Genomic DNA, 23,913 nt, shown 5'->3' with positions numbered 1-23,913 from the left:
TCAGCCCTTGTGATGACTCACTGCACTGCCTCCACAAAATGGCTGTGCCAATATGTCATTTAACCCAAAGCTGTGATTTACCCTGTTCACCGAGCACTTATCTCCCCCGTTTCAGGGGAAGCAAACAACAACAGTCGAGACAAACAGCCTACACCTCAAATATATTACCATCTTCCGTTCAGACTAATAGATCTGCCTATCTCGACGTTTGACGCATCCTAGCGCATTTGAAGGTGTGTTATTTACATGCTAGCTGGTTGATATTACAGTTTTTGGAGTTGTAGCAGAAGGTTTGAAAGGATGTTGGATATGTGCCATACATTTTTCCAAGAGAAGTGCCTGCAAACCTCTGTTATTATTTGTTTGACCATAGCACTGAGCAGAACGGCAGAAATAATGATTGTTTTGAAACACAGAGAAGCCCCCAAGTTGTGATCTCGAGAAAACAAGACAAATTAGCTGCTAAGATGCTCTTGCCGTTCAGGAGTTGTGGCAGTGGAAGGTTTAAATGGAGGCTGGCTGTCCTCTGTGTGTAGGCAGAGGGTTTTAGCTACTGATTGATATGACCCAACCTAAACCTTCAGCAATCAGCAGCTCATTATCTCAGCGAAATTACTACATCATCCAGCCCAAGCGACTGTAATGAGCTAGCATAAAGAATCAGGGCTCTGATCCACCATCATCTCCCTCATCTTTATCCGCAGTCTCTCCTTCTCTCTCTCTCTTTCTCAATGAAGCTTGTTTTCCTCTATTCCCTCCCACCACCCAGTCATCGGTTATACTCTAACTGCTCTGACTTTTCTTTCACTTTTAAGGTCTCTCTCTCTCTTTTCTTCATTTTTAGTGAAGTCACTCACTCCTGAACTAACAGGCGATGGATTTTACACTCTGTGCCCTTGCCTTTGAGTCTTCTCCGTTGAGACCCAAAGTTTTCTAATACGTCGTCTTTGCTTGTTTCCTGCAGGGTCCCATTGAGAACGATGTGGTCATTCATGTGGCCCTGATAGCAGAAAGTCAAAGGTAAATAAATTTCCCATGTCTCTCTCTCTCTCTCTTCATCCTCTGGTCTAATTGATGCATGCACACTAATTATTGGGCTATTCTGTAGCCTTCATCTATCAGCGCTCTCATTTAAAGCTTTTCCGGTGAGAGGGGGAGGTGAAAGAGGTCGTGTGGCCAGCTGGTCCCAGCCAGGCCTGCTCTGCAGTTCATTTAACATTGTTCACCCCAGCACTTAACCCACCTCTCCCCTTATTCACTCCGCAAACCTTAATCAGGATTACTTGTCTAACCCAACCATCAGTTCCTTCATTTAAAGCAGCAAGTTCCACTTAACACCTCACCTTGCCTGCATATCTTGAATACTGTTGTTTAAATATTTAAATTTTCATGAACCCCACAGCATAAGAAGTGCCTGTAGAACATTCATTTATATAATCACAGTGTCATGCAAGATTGTGTTGCCCTTGGACCTTAATGGATACTTGACTTCAGTGCTTGATTACAAATCCTACATAACAGCATTAGGATGGATGTATGTTGCCTATGTAAATATGACAATTAAAATCTTTGAAATGATGTCACAGATCATATTATATAACCAAAGATTAAATGGCCAAATGGATCCTTTTCACATTTCCAGGGTTCTCAGAATTACAAAAGTCATTATAGTTGGGTAAACTTTTATAGTGGTGACTATAAAAATCTACAACAAACGTAATTTTTGCATTCTCGTCTGCTCCAATTGCAAAAAAATAAAATAAAATAAAAATACATGATAGCGTTATCTGTTTGACTTTAAAAAAGAGTAACAAATTATCAAGAGTTTGAGTACATTGGTCAAAATTTGCTATCATCTATTAGTAACATCATAACATCATACATATTTAGAACAAGGTTTGAAGAACAAGATTTGAGCAGGATTCATATTAAGCGAGATGTTAGACATAGTACCACATTAAAAGCAGGGTATGTAATTTGGTTCAAACACATTTTTGTTATGCCAATTGAAAGTCTTTTCACATCCTGATAGCAATCACTAAGTTAAGTGGTCTAAATGTATTTATATAAATGTATATCGTCTGTGGAAGGCATAGGACCATAAAATGTTCAACCAGTCATAAGCAATACAATGTAGTAATAAGAAATAATTTTTTCCTCAGCTAGAATCGCTATTAATGTGCTTTGTTTTGAAACAGACATTTTGAAACAAGGCGATAGAACAATTGCACCAAATGGAATTACAATAGAATGATTGTTTCCAAATGCATAGAAGAACACAGGTTATGATCTCAAGAAAACAAGCCAGAAAAATAATAATAGCATATATCTTCTGTTGGCTTTTATTTGATTAAATCAGTTTGACAAAAGACTCTGAAAATAGACTTTAATGTTTTCGCAGATATATAAATGTCCTTTGTTAATATACTAGCAAAATATGAATTCATTGTGACAATATATCAATAGAATGTAGTGTTCATTTATTGACCAACCTGGTCTAAACTTGTCGTCATAAATCAGATTATTAGAATAGTTTTAGGGGTCAGAAATCTTTTGCAAAATATTTTTCCTGCCCATTCTGTCTGTAATCGTGTTTATGTGTTTGTTCTTCTATCTGTGGGTGTGTGAGTGGGTGGTAAGGTTTTGTCGCCAGAACGTGCAATTTACAGCAGTTTGGTTTAAAAACTGTTTGAAATCAGAAACCCAACAGTGTCTGCTTCTCTTGACTCCCTTCTTTCTACGGTCAGTTGTGTGTGTGTGTGTGTGTGTGTGTGCGTGCTCCAGTGTGCATTAGAGAGAGATGATTTGCTGAGTATGCCTCTGTAAGGAGACAGCTGGAGCTCTCTATATAGGCCTGCCTACTGTAGATCAGCTGCAACACCTTCATCACTGCCACGCTTTATGGTAAATGACACAATGTCACATTTGACTAATGATGCACATTTGAATTTCTTGAATGATTCTTGAACGAAAGGAGCAATAGCACTAGGTTGATTGCTAGTTATGATATTCTTTGATAAAATGATAAAATTATTAATTTGTATTAATTTACACTACCACTTAAAAGTCAGCAGACATTACTCCAGCCTTCAGTGTTACATGATCCTTCAGAAATCATTCTAATAGGCTGATTTGGTGCTCAAATACCCTTTCTTATTATTTGTGTTATTAGTTGTGCTGTTTACATTTTTTGGAAACAATGATACATTTATTTCAGGATTCTTGGATGAATAGAAAGTTAAAATAAGATTTGAAATATAAATCTTTTTAAAACATCATGAATGTGAATGTCATTTCTGAGCAATTTAACGTGTCCTTGTTGAATAATAAAAGTATTTCTTTAAAATATTTTTAAACGGCAGTGTAAATTCTATAATATCTGTTCTGTTAATTCTATATTAAATACATTTTATATTTAAATCAGTCTGTTCTATTAATCAGTAAATTAGTGAATCAAGCCAGAGTCAGTGGTCAACTTAACATCGGGCCTCATGACTCAAAACAAAACGTGTCCAGATTCTGAATAAATTCCACACAGAAATACTAGAACGCTGCTAAAATGAGTGAATCTTTTTACTGTGCAGGCCATACAGAGTTTTGGACTCTGGGGACTCCCATTATAATTATCGAAGCTGTCTACGCGCTCTTATTTACACTCTCTACACCTTGTTGATTATAATGTTTATAATAATTACTTTCTTGCAATATATATTGGCTGTTACTCAGTCTACGTGGTGAGCAGTGCAGCGTGCAAATCTAAAATCTTTCCAAGTTACTGTCGATGCCTTGCGCTGTGGTTCTACACAAGCTTGTTGTTGTTGTTTCAGGTGATGTTTCTTCAGCACTCATTATCGTGTGCCACAACAATGGAAATGCATTCATGGATCAGACTGCTTATGCAAACTCGCTCATTAGGACTGTTTGTCGTTTCAGATAAACTAATTGAAACAAATTCTGTGAATGGTTACAATGCTCAGAAAATGTTTACACAATGGTAGTAGATCTAAATCGAATGTTCTCATTAACATTTTTCATGATTACTTAATCGTGGATGTGATTGTAATTCAATTATTTATTTGACCAGTGGTGCATCCCTAATGTAGCTCTATCCTTTACAAATCCAAAACCTGATATTTTTGAATAATCATGTAAAACAGAAGCACAGATATGAGAGCGGTTCATAGGTTGACATGCTGTTTCTAATCCAAGCATCAAGGCTGAGCATGAACGTACTTATTGCAGAATCCTGCGTATTAAAGAGGTTTGTTTCAGCATCAGCACACTGGCTTCACTGCCCCTCTTGATGTGCTACAGGCTTAACATGCGTGGCATTTGCAGGTTTCGTGTCAGGCATATTGAGCTCCTGATTAGAGGGAGGGCACTCTCGATTCAGTTGTGTCTTCCCCTCATTGCTATTCTGCACACAAATTTTCCGAGGTACAGAGAGAAAAAGAGTTCTGGAGCATGAAGCGCTCTCGAAAAATGTTCGTTGTGACAACTGGATTTTGTCTAAATTAGCAGCTATTTTCCTGTTTCAGTTGGATATGAGCTGGATTCTCCTCAGCAGGGGCTTATTCTGCTTGTTCTGTCATGTCAACGTTCTGTTGTGCAGTACACTTTTGTACTGGAGTGTTATTCTGAGAATGTCAGACTGCAGGAGGTCAGAGAGAAATAGAGCTCCATCTAATGTCGTAAAGATGTCAGCACACTCTGACTTTGTCCTCCCTGCACTGGAGTATTATTACTGAGGAAAGCGTCACAAAGCCTAATTATTATTGCACATAACCAAGGTGAAGCCTTTTATGTTGCTACGCTTCAGGAGACGTGCACTATTACTTTTCTAAGCAATCAGACTTATTTCCACTTGGAAGACAATAAAATGGCCAAAAATAACATTAATTTAGATTGAAAGGTGAACCTGAGGAGTGAAGAGGCTATAAATCTCCAAGTGGGTGGACATTGGTGAAATAAGGTGGCAGGGAGGCATGAATAAATAATGCAAATTACTGCTTTACTGCTCAGTGTTTTGCTCTGGTATTGTATTTGTTGTAGTTGTGTGTCATGTGGTTGTCAAGTGTCACGGTCAGTGACACTGGTTTATGTGTTTGATTTTAAAGATACTGTTCACTGACTATACCTCTATTTATTAATTTCCTTGTTGTTACTGTGACAGGAATAAAAGTGTCTAAAAAAGTGAATTAAAGTGTCTAAAAGTCTCAGCCAGTGTGGACCAATTACACTACCGTTCAAAAGTTTAGGGTAAATAAAGGGTGTATTCACACCTGTCTTGTTTGGTTCGATTGAATCGAACTCAAGTTCGTTTCCCCCTTGGTGCGGATCTTTTGGTTAGGTGTGAATACAGCAATCACACTCGGGTGCGGACCAAACAACCGTACCGAGATCCAGCTGAAGAGGTGGTCTCGGTCCGGTTCCAAATGAACTCTGGTACGGTTGAATGGATGAACCAATGAATGGATGACCTTAAGCACTCGTGTTGTTTTGTTTACAATTTCTGGTTCACTTGCAAAAAGGGCCGTGTGAAAGTGAACCGCACTTTGGTCCGGACCAAAGCAAGTGAACTAGCGGACTTTCCTGGTGTGAATACACCCTAAGACTTTTTTTTTTTTTTGACAGAAATTGATGGTTTTATTCAGCGAGAACAAATTAAAGGGATTGTTCACCCAAAAATGAACATTTTGTCATTTTCTCACCCTCATGTTGTTCCAAACCGGTATGAGTTTCTTTTTTATGTTGAACATAAAATACGATATTTTGAAGAATGCTGGCAATCAATCAATCCATAGTATTTCTTTCCCTATGGAAGTCAGTGGGGATCAATAACTGGTATTTTGGTTCAAAATTCTTCAAAATATCTTCTTTTGTGTTCAACTTTTTTTTTACTGAGAAACTTACAGGTTTGGAATGACACGATAGTGAGTAAATGATGACAAAAGTTTCTTTGGGTGAAATATTCCTTTAAATTGATCAAAGATGTCAATAAAGACATTTATAATGTAACAATAAATATCTATTTCATATAAATTCAGTACTTAAAATAATTTTAAAGTCATAGAATCCTGAAAAAAAAAACATGTTCACACTTTCCATAATTTTAGTGGCACAATCATTTTAAACTAATTGTAATAATCAGCATATTGGAATGATTTCTGAAGGATCATGTCACACTCAATATTAATGGCTGCTGAAAATTCAGCTTGGCTATTATAGGAAACATTGCATTTTAAAATAATTTTGTTTACAATTACTATGTTTTGTAAAATTTACAATATTATTGTTTTCACTGTATTTTTGATCAAATAAATGCAGCCTTGGTTACCATAAGAAACTTCAAAAACACTGAACGTTAGTGTATCTGCATGGATCAATACACAATACAACACACACACACAAAACTAAAATAAAATGTATATACAAAATAGGGTCTTATTAGCCAGTGTGATACTACCTAGCACACTACTTTTACATTTTCTTCAGAAAATGTTTGAATCTGCTTATTCCTACAATTTTACACAGCAAAGTGTAATGATTTAGAATCTGGGCTTGAAATCTAAAAGAACTATGAACTATCACTTGTACCTTTGAGTAAGGCACTTAACACCAAGTTGATCCAAGGGACTAGAGACTCTTAAGTATACAGCAAGTTGTGGTAGATGAAAGTATCAGCTGAATGCTAAATTAATAATTAGGTATTCTTAGAAAGTGAGCAGCTTCCTTGAGGTCAGGAGGAGGTGTTGTGAAATTGTTATGCTCAAATAATGGCTTAATTGCTCAGATCTCTTTGTCTTAATTAATGGCACTAAGACCTTGTGAAAAATATCACAGCGGTATTGAACCAACTTAAAACTGCAAGGTAAACTGGCTTGTCTGGCTTATGCTGATTCTTCTGTGGCACACACTGTGTTGTACCAGGTATGAGGGGACATTAATATTCACAGTAACAGGAGGTGATCCCCATGTGATACAGTTTTATCTGGTGGTATCTCACTCATGCCATAAAAATCACACCACCCAACAAAACCTAGAGTCTTTAATCTGTTCCAGTCATACAAAAGCCTACACACATTCTGTCATGACTGTTTTGTTGACCTTTTCTCCAGGGAAATAACCAGTCTTTCAGAATCAACTACTGAACAAAACATACACGGTATTAATTAAACCATATGGTTCCTGTACTATAACGGCTCAGATAATGCCTTTGCACACATAATGGACAGGCATTCTAGTTGTTAAAGAGTGTGACTTTATTTGTCCAGGCATACCGCTTTCTTGCTATCAATAAGAAGCTCGGTTTGAGTGGGAGACCAGAGAGGCCTGTTGGCTGCATTGGCACTTGCAAGGTAAACAATGTTCTGTGTGCTCTCCTGACAAACATTTTCTCATTTATTTCAGCTCCTGCTCATTACAGTTCTTAGTGTTTGAACCTCATAATAAAAAGAGGCTCAGAGCAACACTATGGCTATGATAATAAATATTAGTCCAACTCTAAAAAAATAAATAAATAAAAAAATACATTTTGTGCACCAATATAACCATGGCTACTATAGTTATACCATATATCATTGTTGTAGCCATTTAAGAAAATGTATTTTGTTTTATATTTATGTTTAAATATTATTTGTTTGTGTTTTGCTTCAGTTTAATCTGTTAATTATGAAAGAAAATTGTGTCATTTGTAAACGTCATAAAGGGCATGGTAATGAATTGGATGACAATATGCCGGGAGAAATGGAGAGAACAAACTTCATATGTTTTTTGTTTTGTGGAAAGTCCCTTTTCGAATGAATTTCATTTTGTATAATTTGGATCTTAATTTTAATCAATGTTTTGTTGATCAATTATCGAATCAAATAAATAAGAACAAGGATAGAACGCATTGTGGAATGAAGTGCGTAACGAAATGCAAACCCACTACCATGCTTCTGTGGCCTGAAGAAAAGGCCAGAACAAATGGTAATCAGTACGCCAAAAAAAAACATGGTTGCTACACTTTTACTATAACCATGCTATACACTTTTACTACAACCAAAATAACCATGGTTATTTTTTGTAAAGGGTTGGTTTGCTTTTCAAACAGTATCTTGACTGATTTGTTTACAAATGATCTAGTTGCAGCAGTTCTTGAGTTAACATCTTGGTAACAGAGTAGATTAATGAAAAAAATCTGTATATTAAATCTGTATCTGTATCTTATTATATGGCTTTCAAAGACTTGGAAAATAGCACTCAACTCGTGAAGTACTTTTATGGTTGTTTTGTCATTTTTGGAGCTTTACAGCCATGGTCACTATGACTTTTCATAAAGATTTGTCAAAATATTGTATTAAAAATAGAATTTCTTTTAAAAATTTCTTTTTGGGTGAACTACCCCTTTAACTAGACACAAATATGAACTATAGATGATTAATTATAAGCCTATTGTTCCATTCCAAAACCTGCTGATCCTCACTGCCAGCATTGTTTTTTAAGCACGATGACATTTGGGGAAGATAAAAATAGGAACTCCAGACAGAGTTATTATCCTCGGTTTTTGATAGAGAATTGATTATATTAAGTACTGTATGACAGTGGTGGGCAGTATGCAGCTTCTCCTAGAATTACATAGAGAGTTACAGGGATGTTCCTATGTCTGTCAGTGCAGAACGAATGGAATGTTTCATATGCTGTCTGAGGTAAAAGGTATATGTTTAGATCTACCAGTCATCCATATAGTTGCAGGTAACGCAATGGGTCATTTCTCTCCCCCTCAGATTTATCAAATCCTTGGAAAGACTGTGGTCTGCTATCCAATTGTCTTCGATCTTAGCGACTTCTACTTGTCCCAGGATGTCATGCTTTTGATAGATGATATTAAGGTGAGTTGGGTGGTATCACACCTCACCGGTTGCTCAGACAATGTAAGAAGAGGGCTCACTTTATGTTCCATACTTTGTCTATCTTTCTATATAAAGAAAGAATCAAATTTAGGGCAGAAAATGGGCAATGGACAGAAACGTTCCCCATAAATCATCAGTGTCGGCCCTCTTCTGCAATCTGCACTGTATTAACGCGTTTGTGTTTACATGTGTTTTGCAGAATGCCTTGCAGTTTATTAAGCAGTACTGGAAGATGCCAGGCCGACCTCTCTTCCTTGCCCTTATCAGAGAGGACAACATTAAGTAAGAGTCTCTCCAGGATCAGCCAGATCCTGGTTTTGTTTATGAAAGGTTCAGTAATGTCATCTCTTGCCTCCTAGGGGAAGCCGCTTCAACCCCATCCTGGACATGCTGGCGTCTTTTAAGAAGGGAAACATTGGAGGAGTCAAAGTTCACGTGGACAGACTTCAGGTGTGCTGCTCTTTGCAATAAATTATTTGACTGTATATACAAGTATTTTTGACTTCTAAAATCAGCATTTCCCTCGTAAAAATGAAACTAAAGTATTATTAAAAATGAAAGAAAGCATTATTAAAAGATGTATTTATAGTTCTCCGAATAGTTTAATTAAAAGGGAAATCTGGGAAATCACAAAGCATGGTTTTGAAATTATTATTTAAATAATTAATTTAAAGAAGTATATTGCCTAAGGCATATTGACTATTTAGGCTTGAAACAGTCAATAAAATCTTAGTTGGCAATTACATTTATACGACTGAACACAAGCAGACTTTACTACAACTATTCCTGTTGAGTTGGCGTATACACTACAATTTAAAGGTTTTTGGTCCGAATTTTTTTTTATGTGTTTTGAAAGAAATCTTTTTAGAAATCTTTACATTTTAAAATGTAATGTATTCCTATTTTGAAATAACCTTAATTTTCAGCAGCCATTACTCCAGTCTTCAGTGTCACATGATCCTTCAGAAATCATTTTGATATGCTGTTTTGGTGCTTAAGAAACATATATTTTTTATTATTATATCAATGTTGAAAACAGCTTTTGGATCAATTTTTTGTATCAACAAAGTTCAAAAGCATTTATTTGAAAGAGAAGACATTATAAATGTCTTTACTGTCACTTTTGATCAATTTAATGCATGCGAGTCCAAATTTTTGAATGGTAGTGTACAATATATTGAGCCATTCAATTATAGTGAAGTCACCTCAAAATGTCTACAGGTAGACAGTGGAAATATTGAGCTATATAAGTCTGAAAAGAGTTACAAACTCATTTCTAAGGTTCATAGACTCCATTGAACACAATGTGAGCCATTAGACCCTGAGTTTTGGTAAATGTTCACAGAGTTGGTCAACCTGTCAAAATTTCAAGGGCATAGCACCTCATGCAGAAGTTTCAAAAGATATCAGAAAACAGTGAAAGCATCGCAGACTGTGCCTGTACAATAAAATATAGTGGTGGCAGCATGATTGTATTAGAGATTGCCTTGGGACCTGGATTAACTGTTATTATTGAAAAAAACACCAGTTCTGCTATATGCGCGTAATAGACAGTTATTAAGGAGAATGTCCAACCAAGCTGAAGCTTAAAGTCACGATGTAACCAATTGTAACATTTTTTTTCATGTTGTGATGTACACCTGAGTGAAATGGAGTATCAAAAGGAAAATAGTGAAAGGTGAGGTCTTGGTTCCGTTTGTTGTTTGTTGTTGATTGGATGGAGGCTGTTCTGAATGTGAGCTTGCATTCAGACCAGATATCAGATGAAATTATTGGAGACTTCTGGCATACATCACCAGAGAGAAGTGTCATTTCCCTGGGATACTGAGTTATGACGTAAATTACAAGGTCAATTTTTTTCTCTATTTCTCAGTAATTTCAATAACATTTGATTAGAGTGTTAATGATGGCATTTAGAAAATAGATAGTGTGACTTTACATTTCGTGCTGACTTTAAGTGTAATTGGGTGATGCAGCAAAACAATGATTAAGATTATATCTGAATGGCTAGAAAGAAATAAAATAAAGATTTTGGAGAGACCTAGTCAAAGACCAGACTTCTGGAATTTGATAGAGACAAGACCTTGACAGAGATTCTGCCAAAAGACTTTGACAGAGATAAGCAGGCTCATAATATTTAAATCATAATACATATGCACTGTTTCCACTTGGTTCCCTTTGTGAAATATTTCATTTATATAGCCATAGAGAGTATAATAAAGAATATCACAACAGGGGAAAATACTCTTTTACGGCACTGTAGTTGCTTAGCATGTTGATTAACAGTCATTTAGGACATATTTCATGTATCATTGCATGTCTTGTCTGAACGCCTGTGTAACATTGTAACATTCTTTGTGGAAACTCTATAGACCCTGATATCAGGCGCTGTGGTGGAACAATTGGATTTCCTTCGTGTCAATGAAGCTGAGTAAGAATTAACCTCCATTTACACCATTTATTTTCCTCTCCACCTTTATGTTCAATATGATTCACTTATTGAGGCAATAGAAAGCAATTACCCTTATGGTCTTTAATGCATGCCTCAGGTTCATCTTCCATTTCCTATTGCCTCAATACTTCCTTTATGTTCTTTCTGTAGGATCCCAGAGTTTAAGAGCTTCGAGGAGCTGGAATTGCCCAAGCACTCCAAAGTGAAACGTCAAACCAGCACGCCGAACGCCTCTGACCTGGAGCAGCAGCCCGAGATCAACATTGAGGAATGGCTCCATAAATCCACATTTGAGATTCTACAGAAATTCAATGTGAGCCTCACTATCCTGCCCATGTGTGATTATGAGTTTCATATAGGTGCTCTTATGTAACTCATATTCTGTTATCAGGACTGTGACTGTCTGGCCAGTCAAGCCCAGCTGGCCAGTATTCTCCTCAAAAAAGAAGGCCCTGACTTCTTCGATAGAAACGGTATGTGATTTCTCTTGATTTCAATAGCAGTTTTTCCCTAGTATTTTCATGATTAAATGTGTAAGGCTGAAGTATTTCAGCAAAATTAAAATGATGGGCTTTTTAAAGAGCCACAGGACACGTCTTACCGCATGGCTGCTTTTAAAGCTCATCTGAATGAAATGTCCACAGCTGTAATCCATTTAGTGCCTTCATGGCTAAGCAAGTGGGGTGGCAATGCTAGCTCACACCCTTGTCACGGTCTTAATTCCCGTAGTTACAATTTATCTCGTAGCTCAAGATGGTTCACACTCTTAAACGGACCTATTGAACAAGCGTGGAGCGATTAAATATATGCTTATATGTGATTTTATGTCACAATCTGGAGCTTCCACATGTCTTTGGGCCTAAATGCTCCAGGGATGTTGTCTGAAAATATGTGTTTTTATGGTTAACGTGCCATTCTTAACCCTCCTTTGTGTTCAGAGAATCTTAAAGATGACTTGGAGAGAATCTACAGAGGAGCTGGCAGCAGGAAGCTTTGGTAAGAGTTTCCTCTTTTCAACACGCTCTCCAGAAACATTTAGAGTTGCACTTATTTCCTCATTTCTGGGTTAAAAGTAAGATACTCTTGATATATTTATGGCTATTTTTGTTTATACATCTTCTTTGTATATGTCTAATGTTATATGCAACTGAACACACTATGCGCATATATATATTTTTAAACTCGCAAACCTCATGTAGGCTGGCGGTGCGTAGTGCTGCGGCCATTATCCAGAAGTTTGCCGGTTCTATAGCTCCCCATATAACCACTATGTTGGTCCATGGCAAGCAGGTAATTGGCCATTGGGGCACACAACCTCTGCATGTGTGGTGTAACTGTTGACTCTGTGCCGACGGATGTGTGAACTCATGAGCACGCAGCACTCATCCTTTGTTGTTTTTCTTTACATCCGCTCACTCAAGTTGTTGTGATCATGCACAGAGAAACCATGCAGCTCATTACTTGTTTGTCTTTTCCTTTTATAATTGTCATTTTGCGCATATGGTAATTTTTTTTTTTTGGAGGCAAGCTATTTTGTATCCTTCATAGCACAAATTGATGTCTCATAGCTGAGGTTATCACTGTAACAGTGTTTAATTTGCAGTTTGTTTGTGAGCTAAATCCCATTATGTCTGTGACAGTATAACCTGTCCATAACACCTATTGATATTAATTCCTCAAAGGAATCCATCAGCTAAACATGAAATTGGTGAACATTAAAATTTATAGCTCAAATTACGTTAAAGTCATGGATTCAATTTCCAGGGAATGCACCTACTTATAAAACTTATACCCTGAATACACTGTAAGATGACTTTGGATGAAAGCACTTGCCAAATAAATAAACAAATGAATGGTCATGTAAATTACAAAAGTGTAGCAAGTATAACGTATTATAAAGTGTAGTCCAGGAGCAAGAACAGCAGGGTCTGAATGCCCAGTGCCACTTTGTCATTTTGAGATGCTGCGCTCTCCTGATCGTTTTAATCCCAGAGGGCCCAGCTTGAAATATTAATGAGGATTTAAATGCTACAGGGGGTCAAAATCTTAGAATATATAACAACATCTCATTTATTCAAATGAGCATCATGCTGCATTACAATTAGATTTAAAAAAATCGAAAGTTCAAAGAAGTTTGGCGGGGTTCACAAAGTTCTTGTAACAAGCCTTTTTGGTGATACAGTATATGTGAAATGATTTACCTTTGACCCCCAGCTACATAATTTGTCATTGCGTATGAGGCAGCAAGTCTTACAGTTGAGTTCAAAACTTTAGATTAAGTTAAGATGATTTAATGTTCTTGAAGTCTTTTATTCTCACCAAGTCTGCATTTATTTGATCAAAAAATACAGTAACAGCAGTAATTGTTATTTTTTATATATTTTAAAATGTATTTTAATACTGTGATCAAAAAGCTGAATTTTTGCAGGCATTACTAAAGTCTTCAGTGTCACATGATCCTTCAGGAATTATTCTAATATGCTGATTTGGTGCTCAAGAAAGATTTCTTATGTTGCAAATCGTTGCTGCTTAATATTTTTTGTGGAAACTATGATACATTTTTCAGCATTCTTTGTTGAATAGAAAGTTCATATGGACTTGAAATGGAAATCTTTTGTAACATTATAAATGTCTTTGCTGTCACGTTTGATCAATTGAATGTGTCCTTGCAGAATAAAAGTATCAGTTTATTTAAAATAATCTTACTGACCCCAAACTTTTGGACAGTAGTGTATATTTTAGGAATAAACTATATTTTGTAATAGGCTATAGTGCAGCCCCATTTATGTTTGGCTCCATTGAATGAGTGAGAATATCTCTGTTGTACTGTGTTGTGTTCACCAGGTCCATTGTGCGCCTTGCTGCCAGTCTCTTAACTAAACTAGTGGACAGCCTTGCACCGAGTATTACTAGCGTTTTAGTGCATGGCAAGCAGGTAAGTGGAAAACAGGAACAGGGGCCTAAATAATTGTTATGAACAGCATCTGAAGTCAAAAATAAAAATTTCAATCCGGGATTTCCCACAAACTTTTTAATGTTCACTGACTATAAGTAGGCTAAAATTAGCCTTAAAATGTATGTTTCAGTCATGATGGACTCCTCTTCCTATTATGCAACATGATAGTATCTAATTGCATTAGTCACCACTGCCAAAGCTAACCTGCTGCCATTTCATTTGACGCTTAACCAATCATTCTGCAGCAAAATCGCTTTTACCCAGAACTCCTGCAGCCATCCCATTGGTTCGTGTATTACATTTAACATCATTGTACATTTACCTTTTATTTGCTTTGTGTTGAGACAAACATTACGTGTGGTGTGGAGTATTTGTTTAATGAACTGCCATAGTTTCCCAACATAGGCCTCTTTAGCCCCTGGTGGTTGTGAAATGATTCATCAGAGTAGCGCACTAGCAGTGAATCTGCATATAAATTACATCCTAGGGGCCTAATGTTGTGGGTAAGATAAATGGGTACGTTTTGGTTTGAAAATGGGTCATTCCTTGCATACAAGAGCAGTCTTAGCTGACCTGCATGCAGAATTATAGAGTCTATATACTATATACGATACGATAATATCGCGATGCAGCGATTCTGCGGTAATCGATATATTGCTAGACAATTCTATAATGATACATCACGATATCTGTCTAACTATGAAAACAAAATGCCTGTGAAAAGGTTAAGTGCAAGTTTTCTCTCTTTATTCAAGTCCAAACTGTTAGAAAGCAGCACAAAATTTCTGTAAATCAAATTTAACATGCTAAGGTAATTAATCATTTTATTCTTGGACTTACTAAAAGCTTACACTTTTCTTTGTGTGTAAACCAACACATTTAACAAACTGGCATCTGCTAACAAATCATACTAGATGTTTTACAAGACGTAACGTCGCTTTTCTGGGCCATCATATTTTTTTCAGGTAACACGTGGTCTTGTGGTGACTTTTTTCCACTAACATTTGACAATCACAAAGTACCCAAATCATTTACCAAATCACATTGTACAAATTCATACAAAATCATGAAACAGTTACATTTTTCCATGAGACCAGGTTGGATTTATACATTTTAAAGTGAATAATCTTGGTTTGAGTACATGAAAACCCATTCAGAGAAAAAGAAACAACTAAAAATGCATGTCTGAGAAATCATTCATCATGATACATACTGACGACAGTTCTGTTTTACCAGGTGACTCTCGGCCTGTTTGGGCATGAGGAGATCGTGATCTCTAACCCCCTGTCTCCAGGGGTCATTAAAGACATCATATACAGCAAGTGCAGCCCCCATGGCGAGCGAGAGGCCGTGCTGCAGCAGGAGCTCGTCATCCACATTGGCTGGATGATCTGCAACAACCCAGAGCTGTTCAGTGGCATGCTGAAGATCCGTTTGGGGTGCGCCGTCAAGCATTTCACAGCATGAGCCTAAATAATAATACATGCTCATGTCATTAAATAATCATATATTTTGCTATAGATCATTTCTGTCAATTATTTACATGGGCTACCTTCAACAATCTTTATTTGTGGTGTCTATTTTTCAATCAGATGGATTGTTCAAGCCATGAAGCATGAGTTGAAGATTCGTGCTGGGGACATGCCACCTCAGGACATCTACCAGATGTCCCCTAGTGATGTCAAACAGCTCCTGCTGGATGTCCTCCAACCTCAACAGACTGGCAGGTGCAGGATGCCCGCCAACTGTGTGTTAGTGTAGATACCTGCCAAGACTGAATTATCTGCTGTGTCCAATTGCAATAGTAGCATACAGTTTATCATCATTTGATTATTCCTAGTTTTCAATTGGGCAGCCGAGGTTAATTATCAAGTAAAAGAATATGGTCTTCTGATAATGCAGTTGTAACACATTCACATTGTCAGGCTATCTATACAATACAATTTAAAATGTATATTTTAAAAAATTATTTCAAATTGTAATATCTCACTATATTACTGTTTTTACTGTATTTTTGATCAAATAATTGCAGCCTCGTTGAGCATTAAAAAAATCATACTGACCTCAAATTTTGAAAAAGAAAAAGAACATTTTTCCCAAAAGAATCCTGCTCCAGAGCTAGCGTTCAAGGATTTCTCCATTGCAGTGGTTTTGAGGATTCATTTTAATCTTCGGTACTTCTATAGATCATGGCTCAATAGACGTCAGATCGATGGCTCCCTCAACCACACTCCTCTTGGCTTCTATGACCGTGTTTGGCAAATCCTGGAGAGAACACATAATGGCATCACGGTTGGAGGAAAACATCTCCCTCAGGTAACATTTAAACATTTTTTGGAAGTCTTAAGCATAGTTGAATAGATGATAAATAATTGCATCATTAAAGGATCATTTTAAATGTGTTCAGAATATCTGCATTTTGAGATGACCACTTCAATCTTTCACTTTTTTGCAGCAACCTACTCTATCAGATATGACCATGTATGAAATGAATTTTTCTCTGTTGGTGGAAGACACATTGAAGAACATTGTTTTGCCTGAGTACAGGCAGATCATTGTGGAGGTGAGGCACAATTTGTCCCTGCCACAGCTTTAACATGTTTTATAACACTAATCGGACATATCATTTACCTGTTGTTTGTGTTTGTGTCTTTGATGACCTGAATGCAGCTGTTGATGGTGGTGTCAATTGTGCTGGAAAGAAACCCAGAGTTGGAGTTTCAGGAGGCTGTGGATTTGGACCGCTTAGTTAAGGATACCTTTGCTGACTTTCAGAAAGACCGCAGCAGACTGGATGGATCTGAGAAACAGGTGAGGGCAGATTTAATTAAGTTCAGTTAATGTTATCAAATGCTTGGATCAATCTACACTACTATTCAAAAGTTTGGGTTAAATAAAATTCCTAAATGTTTTTAAAAACACTTGCGGTCAACAAGGCTGCATTTATTTGAACAAAATACTATTAAAACAGTAATAGCGTGAAATATTAAAAAAAAAAGTTTCAAATTTTAACATGTAATTTATTACTGTGATGGCAAAGCCGAATTTTCAGCAGCCATTACTCCAGTCTTTAGCATCGCGTGATCATTCAGAAATAATTTCCAATATGCTGATTTGAAAACAGTATGCGATTTTTTTTAATTATTTTTTTTTTTTGGTGAATAGAAAGTTCAAAAGAACAGCATTTATTTGAAATCTTTTGTAACATTATAAATTCCTTTACTGTTTTTTGATCAATTTACTGCATCCTTGCAAAATAAAAGTATCAATTTCTTTAAAAAAGAAAAAAAAACTTATTTTGAACAGTACTGTTTTTTTTTTTTTTTATAAAACAAACAATATATTGATTAAATACACTTTTTTTATAATGACTATTCACTGCTTTTCACCTTCCAACAATTATGTAATGTCTTTGAATTATCTTCATTTGGTGGCTTTTCACAATAAATTTTCATATGCGCATTTCATTAACCAGCATATCAAGCAATTAAAAGATTGAGAGTCCTAATATTTGATCTATTTTAAAGCACAGCAGCCAGTATGAATTTGAATACCATGTGTGCTTGCATTAGCATTCTGTGGTGATGTTACTAAGGTAAATATAATCCACAGGACAACATGGAGGCCTTCTACAACACACCAGCCCTGGGGAAACGAGGCACGTCCAGTTACCTCACCAAGGCAGTAATGATCCAGCTGCTGCAGGGAGAGGTGAAGCCCAGTAAAGATGACCCGTGTTCTGTCAGCTAACGCACCACACACTCCTGTCAACCTTACTTAGACTGCCATACAAGCCCAGTCATGCTAACATAGGATTGTTTTTGTCTGGAATATATTATATAGCATATAAATAAAAAAAAAAAATTCTTTCAGGACCTTGCTCACATTTGCAGCTATTTAAAAAAAAAACAGTTTACCTACCACAGCTTACTGAGCAAGAACCATTAAACTTGAACCACATGCCTCATTTTAAATGATTAATTTAAGGTCAAAATCCCCTAACATCATCCAGTAAGGTACTGAACTAACTGCATGTCATTATTTCAGGATGTGGTCGAATAGAGTGTTGTAGTTTTGTCGGTTATGAACTTAAATGCGAAGCTAGAAGCTGTTTTGCAAGTGTTTTTATTTTGCAAGCATTGATTGTTATGTAGTGTGCAAGTTGATCTTCACTTAATGTAGTTTGTTTTTCATTTTGAACCTTTTGTCAGTTTACTTCAGAGCTTTTGACTACTAGTTAATGTATAATGTATCACTTGCCTTTATGTATGTTTGAATGGTATGAAAAATGTTTTCATGTTTTCACCATGTTCTTAAACAGTATGTTCAGTCCATTAGTATTGAAGAAAAATATATATTGAAAAATAAACAGTCCTTGTTTTAACTTAATTGCAATTTTCTGCCCTTTTCTCTCGGTCAACTGCATTGAAAACCTCAAACCTTTTGACAGAAACATAAAAGATGTGATAGATAGTTATTAGGGTACATCCCAGAGAAAAAGCTAAGCAGAAATCTTGTTTATCCGAGTGAGTGGGTGTTTGGACCAAGATCCTTATTTATCATGCCGTCCACTGCCATCAGCCTCCGCTTAGTGTTTGTCAGAGCGATCAGAGGTCTCAGCAGAGGAATGAGTCCCAAACTCACAATATATTGAACACAGAGACCAGACTGAGAGACTGAAGAATCTGTATCTGCCCCTGAGGCCTAATAGAAGCTTTGAATGGATGGAAACAAGATTGCACACTGGTGTTTAAGGGCTAAATTACAAGTTCTTAAGCCAAAATCTATCATATGCAAATATGGGAAGCTTGTTTTGCTGATTTCGGCAGACCATTTAAAAAATGTCTCCATCTATAAGAAGGTTGGCACTTTTGAAGAATGTAATGCCCTTCCTTTAGTCTTGCTGCATTTTTTTTTTTTTTGTACAGTACCTATCCAAATGAATGTACACTTCTGCACGGTCATATTATAAATCAAGCCATCCACTTGAGAAAAGCAATAAAACGGTTTTAAAACCCTCATAAAAGTTAACAGGCCCCTTAAAGTCACTGTGTGTGTGCAGCTGAGTGCGGTCTGACCGGTCCGTCTTCAGTTGTCTCCTATTAGTCCACATGAGGGTCACCTTTGGGTAGGTGATATGAGTGAAAAGGACACATTGTAATTCTTAATCTTTGCATCACATTGACATGCATTGAGCTGGCAATAACAGCTCTTAAGTATCTGATGGAAATTGCATGGTTATTAATGATATTTACTCTATGTCTGAAAGTGCCATACTCTAGCGTTCAAAACAGTAATATTGTGAAATATGGAATACTTATGAAATACTTTCCTATTTGAATTTATTTTAAAATGAGTAATTTATTCCTGATGGCAAAGCTAATTTTTCAGGAGTCATTACTCCAGTCTACCATGTCACATGACCCCCTCAGAAATCATTCTAATACGATGATTTCATGTCTTTAATTTGACCTAAAAATCAATTTGCATTTGCTGTGGAAATCACTTCGATTACAACTACGCAGCTATGCAATTCCCAAAACCCTTCTCAGATATGTTTCTATTCTCAGGAGATGGTTTTCATATGGATTTTTATTTTATAAACTATTCCCCATGCTTTCTGGCTGTTGTCCATTTAGATTTCAGAGACTTCTGACAAAAGGTAGGAGGAAGAGTTTCAGAGAACTGGGAATAAAAAAACAAAACGGTTTTTCAAAGAATGTAAAGGCTTTTATTAATAATCTCAAACCATATCAGTCTTATTCACTGTGTTCTGAGAAATGTGGTCTGATTGGAAACAGGAACAAAGTATAAAAACACACAGAAACAGCAACTCAGCTGATACTGTTGTACTCATGACAACAGCTCAGCTGTTTTTTAAAATAGTGTTCTTTATAATAATAGATAATTAATAGGTACTTTTTTCAACATTATTGCACACATGGCATACAGAAGAGCAAGCTACTGTACTGTCATTAGCTTGTACAGTACTAAATGCTAGCAGCAAATACCTATACAGCCCTTTCAGTCCTTAAAAACAGTTCACACAACAAGTGCTTAATGACTGATACATCAAATCACAAAACAATGCATTTTAAAATAAAGAAGCATCTTAAAATTATAATACTTAAAAGGTGACAAAATGATTGATGAATAACAAAAATAGCTTGCATCTAAACATTACTTTCATTTATGCACTGCAGTTCAAATTGATAATGTAATTCATAAAGATAATCGATTTTGCATTACAGTGGTGATTAGATGCAATTAGGGATTGGTGTATCAGAATTTCCAATATGGTTATGTTTTCTTATTTTTCATATTCATTCATACAGTATATTCATTATGATTTATTCTTTTATGGTTTTATTACATTATATTCATATTACTGTATAATGTTACTCATATACTCAGTTACTCAGTGAGTATTATGCATTTATATTCATAATTCTAGGTGTACACATATTCCATTGATGTAGTATATTTCCTTCAATTGACATATAGGTACATTTTGTTATGCTTAAGTGATGTTTGGACAGGATGTTGGAAACTTACTCTCTGCAAAAGTATTTATATGCAAGGATGTTTGCTAATTTATTTATTTTGATACTAGAAGTTATTTCCCAAGAGTTGGTATTTGCAAGAGGATTGCTTAACTCTGTTGTTTCTGCTAGAAAGATGTAAAACTGCAACCCATGTCTCCATTTATATCTTACTTCTACCTAGTAGATGACCTAGTCCTGAACTAAATTCACCTTAGGTAGGGGGAATATTTGACCAGGATGTTGGAAACTTACTCTCTGCAAAAGTATTTATATGCAAGGATGTTTGCTAATTTATTTATTTTGATACTAGAAGTTATTTCCCAAGAGTTGGTATTTGCAAGAGGATTGCTTAACTCTGTTGTTTCTGCTAGAAAGATGTAAAACTGCAACCCATGTCTCCATTTGTATCTTACTTCTACCTAGTAGATGACCTAGTCCTGAACTAAATTCACCTTAGGTAAGGGGAATATTTGACAACACGTAGATAATGAAATACATTTGACATTTTATCAATCAGACATAAACATTCCATGATGCTGTAAGAGGATGTAAGTCTCTAGTCTATACTGTATATTGCTCATAACATTGGCTTCTTTACCTTTTTCTCTTATTGCATGCTTTGAAGATCTTCATCTCTTTAGCTCTTGAAGATTACTATACTCAGATTTTAGTCTATTCTCTTAGAATTTCAGCAGAATATATTCAGTTTGGATATTGTCCATTTTTAATTTTCATATTTTACATCTGTAATCATTGATTTTAATAAAATATAATTTTACAGACAGACTTTGCCTGGATCTCTTCTCACTGCATCAGAGATACATTAAAGTAATTAACTCATCAAATTATCTTTCAAAAGTGCTACATATTTAGTTATCTGAAATTCATCCAAATGCATTTTTAAAAGGTGCTTCTATCATTGTCCAGTTTCTACTGCATATTTTGATATGTCATAATTCTTTAGTCCAAGGTGTTAGGCTTTAATAGTGAGCTGCTCACAGCTATGGAATGATCCCTCTCAAAATGTTGTGAGCCTTTAGTTACCCCAGGTTCCACTGGCTGTTTGCGTTTATGTAAACTCTTTGAGGAAAACGCATAGAGGAATGGATTCACACAACTGTTGATGAATGTAAGAATTCCAGCAATGTCACCGATTAAAGATAGAACTGGCTCTGAGCCTAAAAATGCTGCACAAATTTCCTCTAATTTTATTATTTGGTGAGGAGCCCAAAAAATTAAGAAAACTATGACAATCCGTGTGACAAGTTTAGTCGGTCTGTGTCTGTGTCTGAATGCTCCCTGTGTGGCTGTTTTGTATAAGCAATAATATGAAGTCAACATGATTGTGAAAGGAAGAAAAAATCCAAGCAGTGACTCCAGTAGAGCAACAATAAGTATGGCTTCTGATTCCAGGATTCTTTCACACTCCATTTTGGATTCAACTTGAACGATCTCTTGTGTAAGTACACCAGGACAAGAGAAAAGCAGTGCCAGAGCCCAACCGCTGATCAGCAGCGCTCTCTCTCTTCTCTTGCTCATTCTGGACCACAACTGTGGATGTCGAATCCGTAAACAACGATACACACTCAGCAGAGTTACTGTTATCACACTTGAGTATGCGCTGCAGTAGACGAGTGCTGTGAAGAACTTGCAGGTTACTTGGTCAATGTTCTCTAGTTCACTGTAGATCCACACAGGCAGGGTTATCAAACACAAGATGTCTGCAGTTGCCAGATTCAGCATCAGATGAACGGTGAAATTGTCCTTTTTGAAACGAAGAAGTATGAAAAGAATTACTGCAATATTACCAGGAACTCCAATCATGAAGCAAAGACCCATCAGGCCACTGCTGACCAGGTTAGCTGTAGTCAGGCTGGTGGAGTTTAAACTGGAGTCGCTGTGGTTCTGCATAGCACCGACACACTAGTATTGCGTTTAGACGCCTTCTACAGAGATCACTACTTTCACATTTACACACTTATTTATAACCTATTTCATAACCTCCCTACATACACACCCACCGAGTTCTGTTGAATTTTTTTCTTTCATAATCTCATAGATTTACAGGATGTTATGCTTCTATCAGTACAAAATATATAAAACCCTGAGAAATAGTAAGGTGGTAAATAAAATATTATTACCATATCGTTATGAATATGATCCACATAAACCACCTCTTCAAGCTTTACTTATCAGCACACACTGCTTACCTACATATACCAAGTCTCAGATGTCACTCAGGTTAGCTGTTTAAGACATTCATTAGGTATTGTAAAGGATCTTTTTAATTTAAAAAATTGTTTTAAACAGTTATACATTGTGATAATGTTGAGATGAGTTTTCGTAGGTTGCATGCTGGACATACATCAAATCATGTTACCTGCCTAATAATAAAAATCCCTTGCATTATAGGAGTGTCTCAAGTCATATCTGGATATCAAAAAGAAACAGAATCAGTCGAGAACACCCCATTACCCACTTAAGTCTTAGAACTGCTGGTATGTTTGAGCTGTGGATTTGTATACTGTTAGACTCATGTCTTCTCATAAATATTGCCTCAATTTAAAATTAAGCCCTGACCTCACTATTGGATATAGCTTGGGTAAATTGGTCAGTAGTGATGTCAGATGGCAGGCATGCAGTTAGTTCTTAGACTGTGCGATGCTTATTGCAACAATACAGCGGTATAAGATGGTGACAACTCTGGTTAGTTCTTGCAAAATATTCATACGAACTACTATTTGGGTTGCAACATGGGTGGCTTCCAAAGTAGCAGTATGTGTCTCATGTTACACATTGAAATGTGATCAGTCTAAGCAAAGCAAGGCAATAAACAATTAGTCACAAGATTTCCATCTCCTTGCAAGCTCTATGACAGTAAAATACTACTGTTTATAGACATTTTCTGTTCCTGTTTTCTTAAAGCAGCATTATGTAACTTTTTCTCTGTTCAAAATGTGCAAAATGTATATAATGAGCGAGTACATCATGAATTCATCGTCCAAACCGCGTTTTTGTCTTATTCCGAATCACTACGGTACACTTATAATAAGTACTTATATTTGG

The 23,913-nt window shown here is 36.3% G+C and overlaps 1 protein-coding gene and 1 pseudogene across 1 annotated transcript; one reads left to right on the top strand and one right to left on the bottom strand.

The window, feature by feature from the left end:
* Positions 1 to 18,666, top strand: part of LOC107660672 (phosphorylase b kinase regulatory subunit beta-like) — an 82,479-nt pseudogene extending 63,813 nt beyond the window's left edge.
* A 2,650-nt stretch (positions 18,667 to 21,316) lies between these two features.
* On the bottom strand, positions 21,317 to 22,775 carry LOC107660673 (type-1 angiotensin II receptor-like). The gene has a single exon (XM_016450060.1). It carries the CDS (start codon positions 22,756 to 22,758, stop codon positions 21,808 to 21,810), a length of 951 nt encoding a protein of 316 aa, XP_016305546.1. The 5' UTR covers positions 22,759 to 22,775; the 3' UTR covers positions 21,317 to 21,807.
* Positions 22,776 to 23,913: the final 1,138 nt, after the last annotated feature.

The sequence above is a fragment of the Sinocyclocheilus anshuiensis genome, unplaced genomic scaffold (assembly GCF_001515605.1).
Source record: "Sinocyclocheilus anshuiensis isolate Anshui unplaced genomic scaffold, SAMN03320099.WGS_v1.1 scaffold1879, whole genome shotgun sequence".
Lineage (NCBI taxonomy): Eukaryota > Metazoa > Chordata > Actinopteri > Cypriniformes > Cyprinidae > Sinocyclocheilus > Sinocyclocheilus anshuiensis.
The sequence above is the reverse complement of the archived record's forward strand: the minus strand, read 5'-3'. Positions and strand labels throughout refer to the sequence as shown.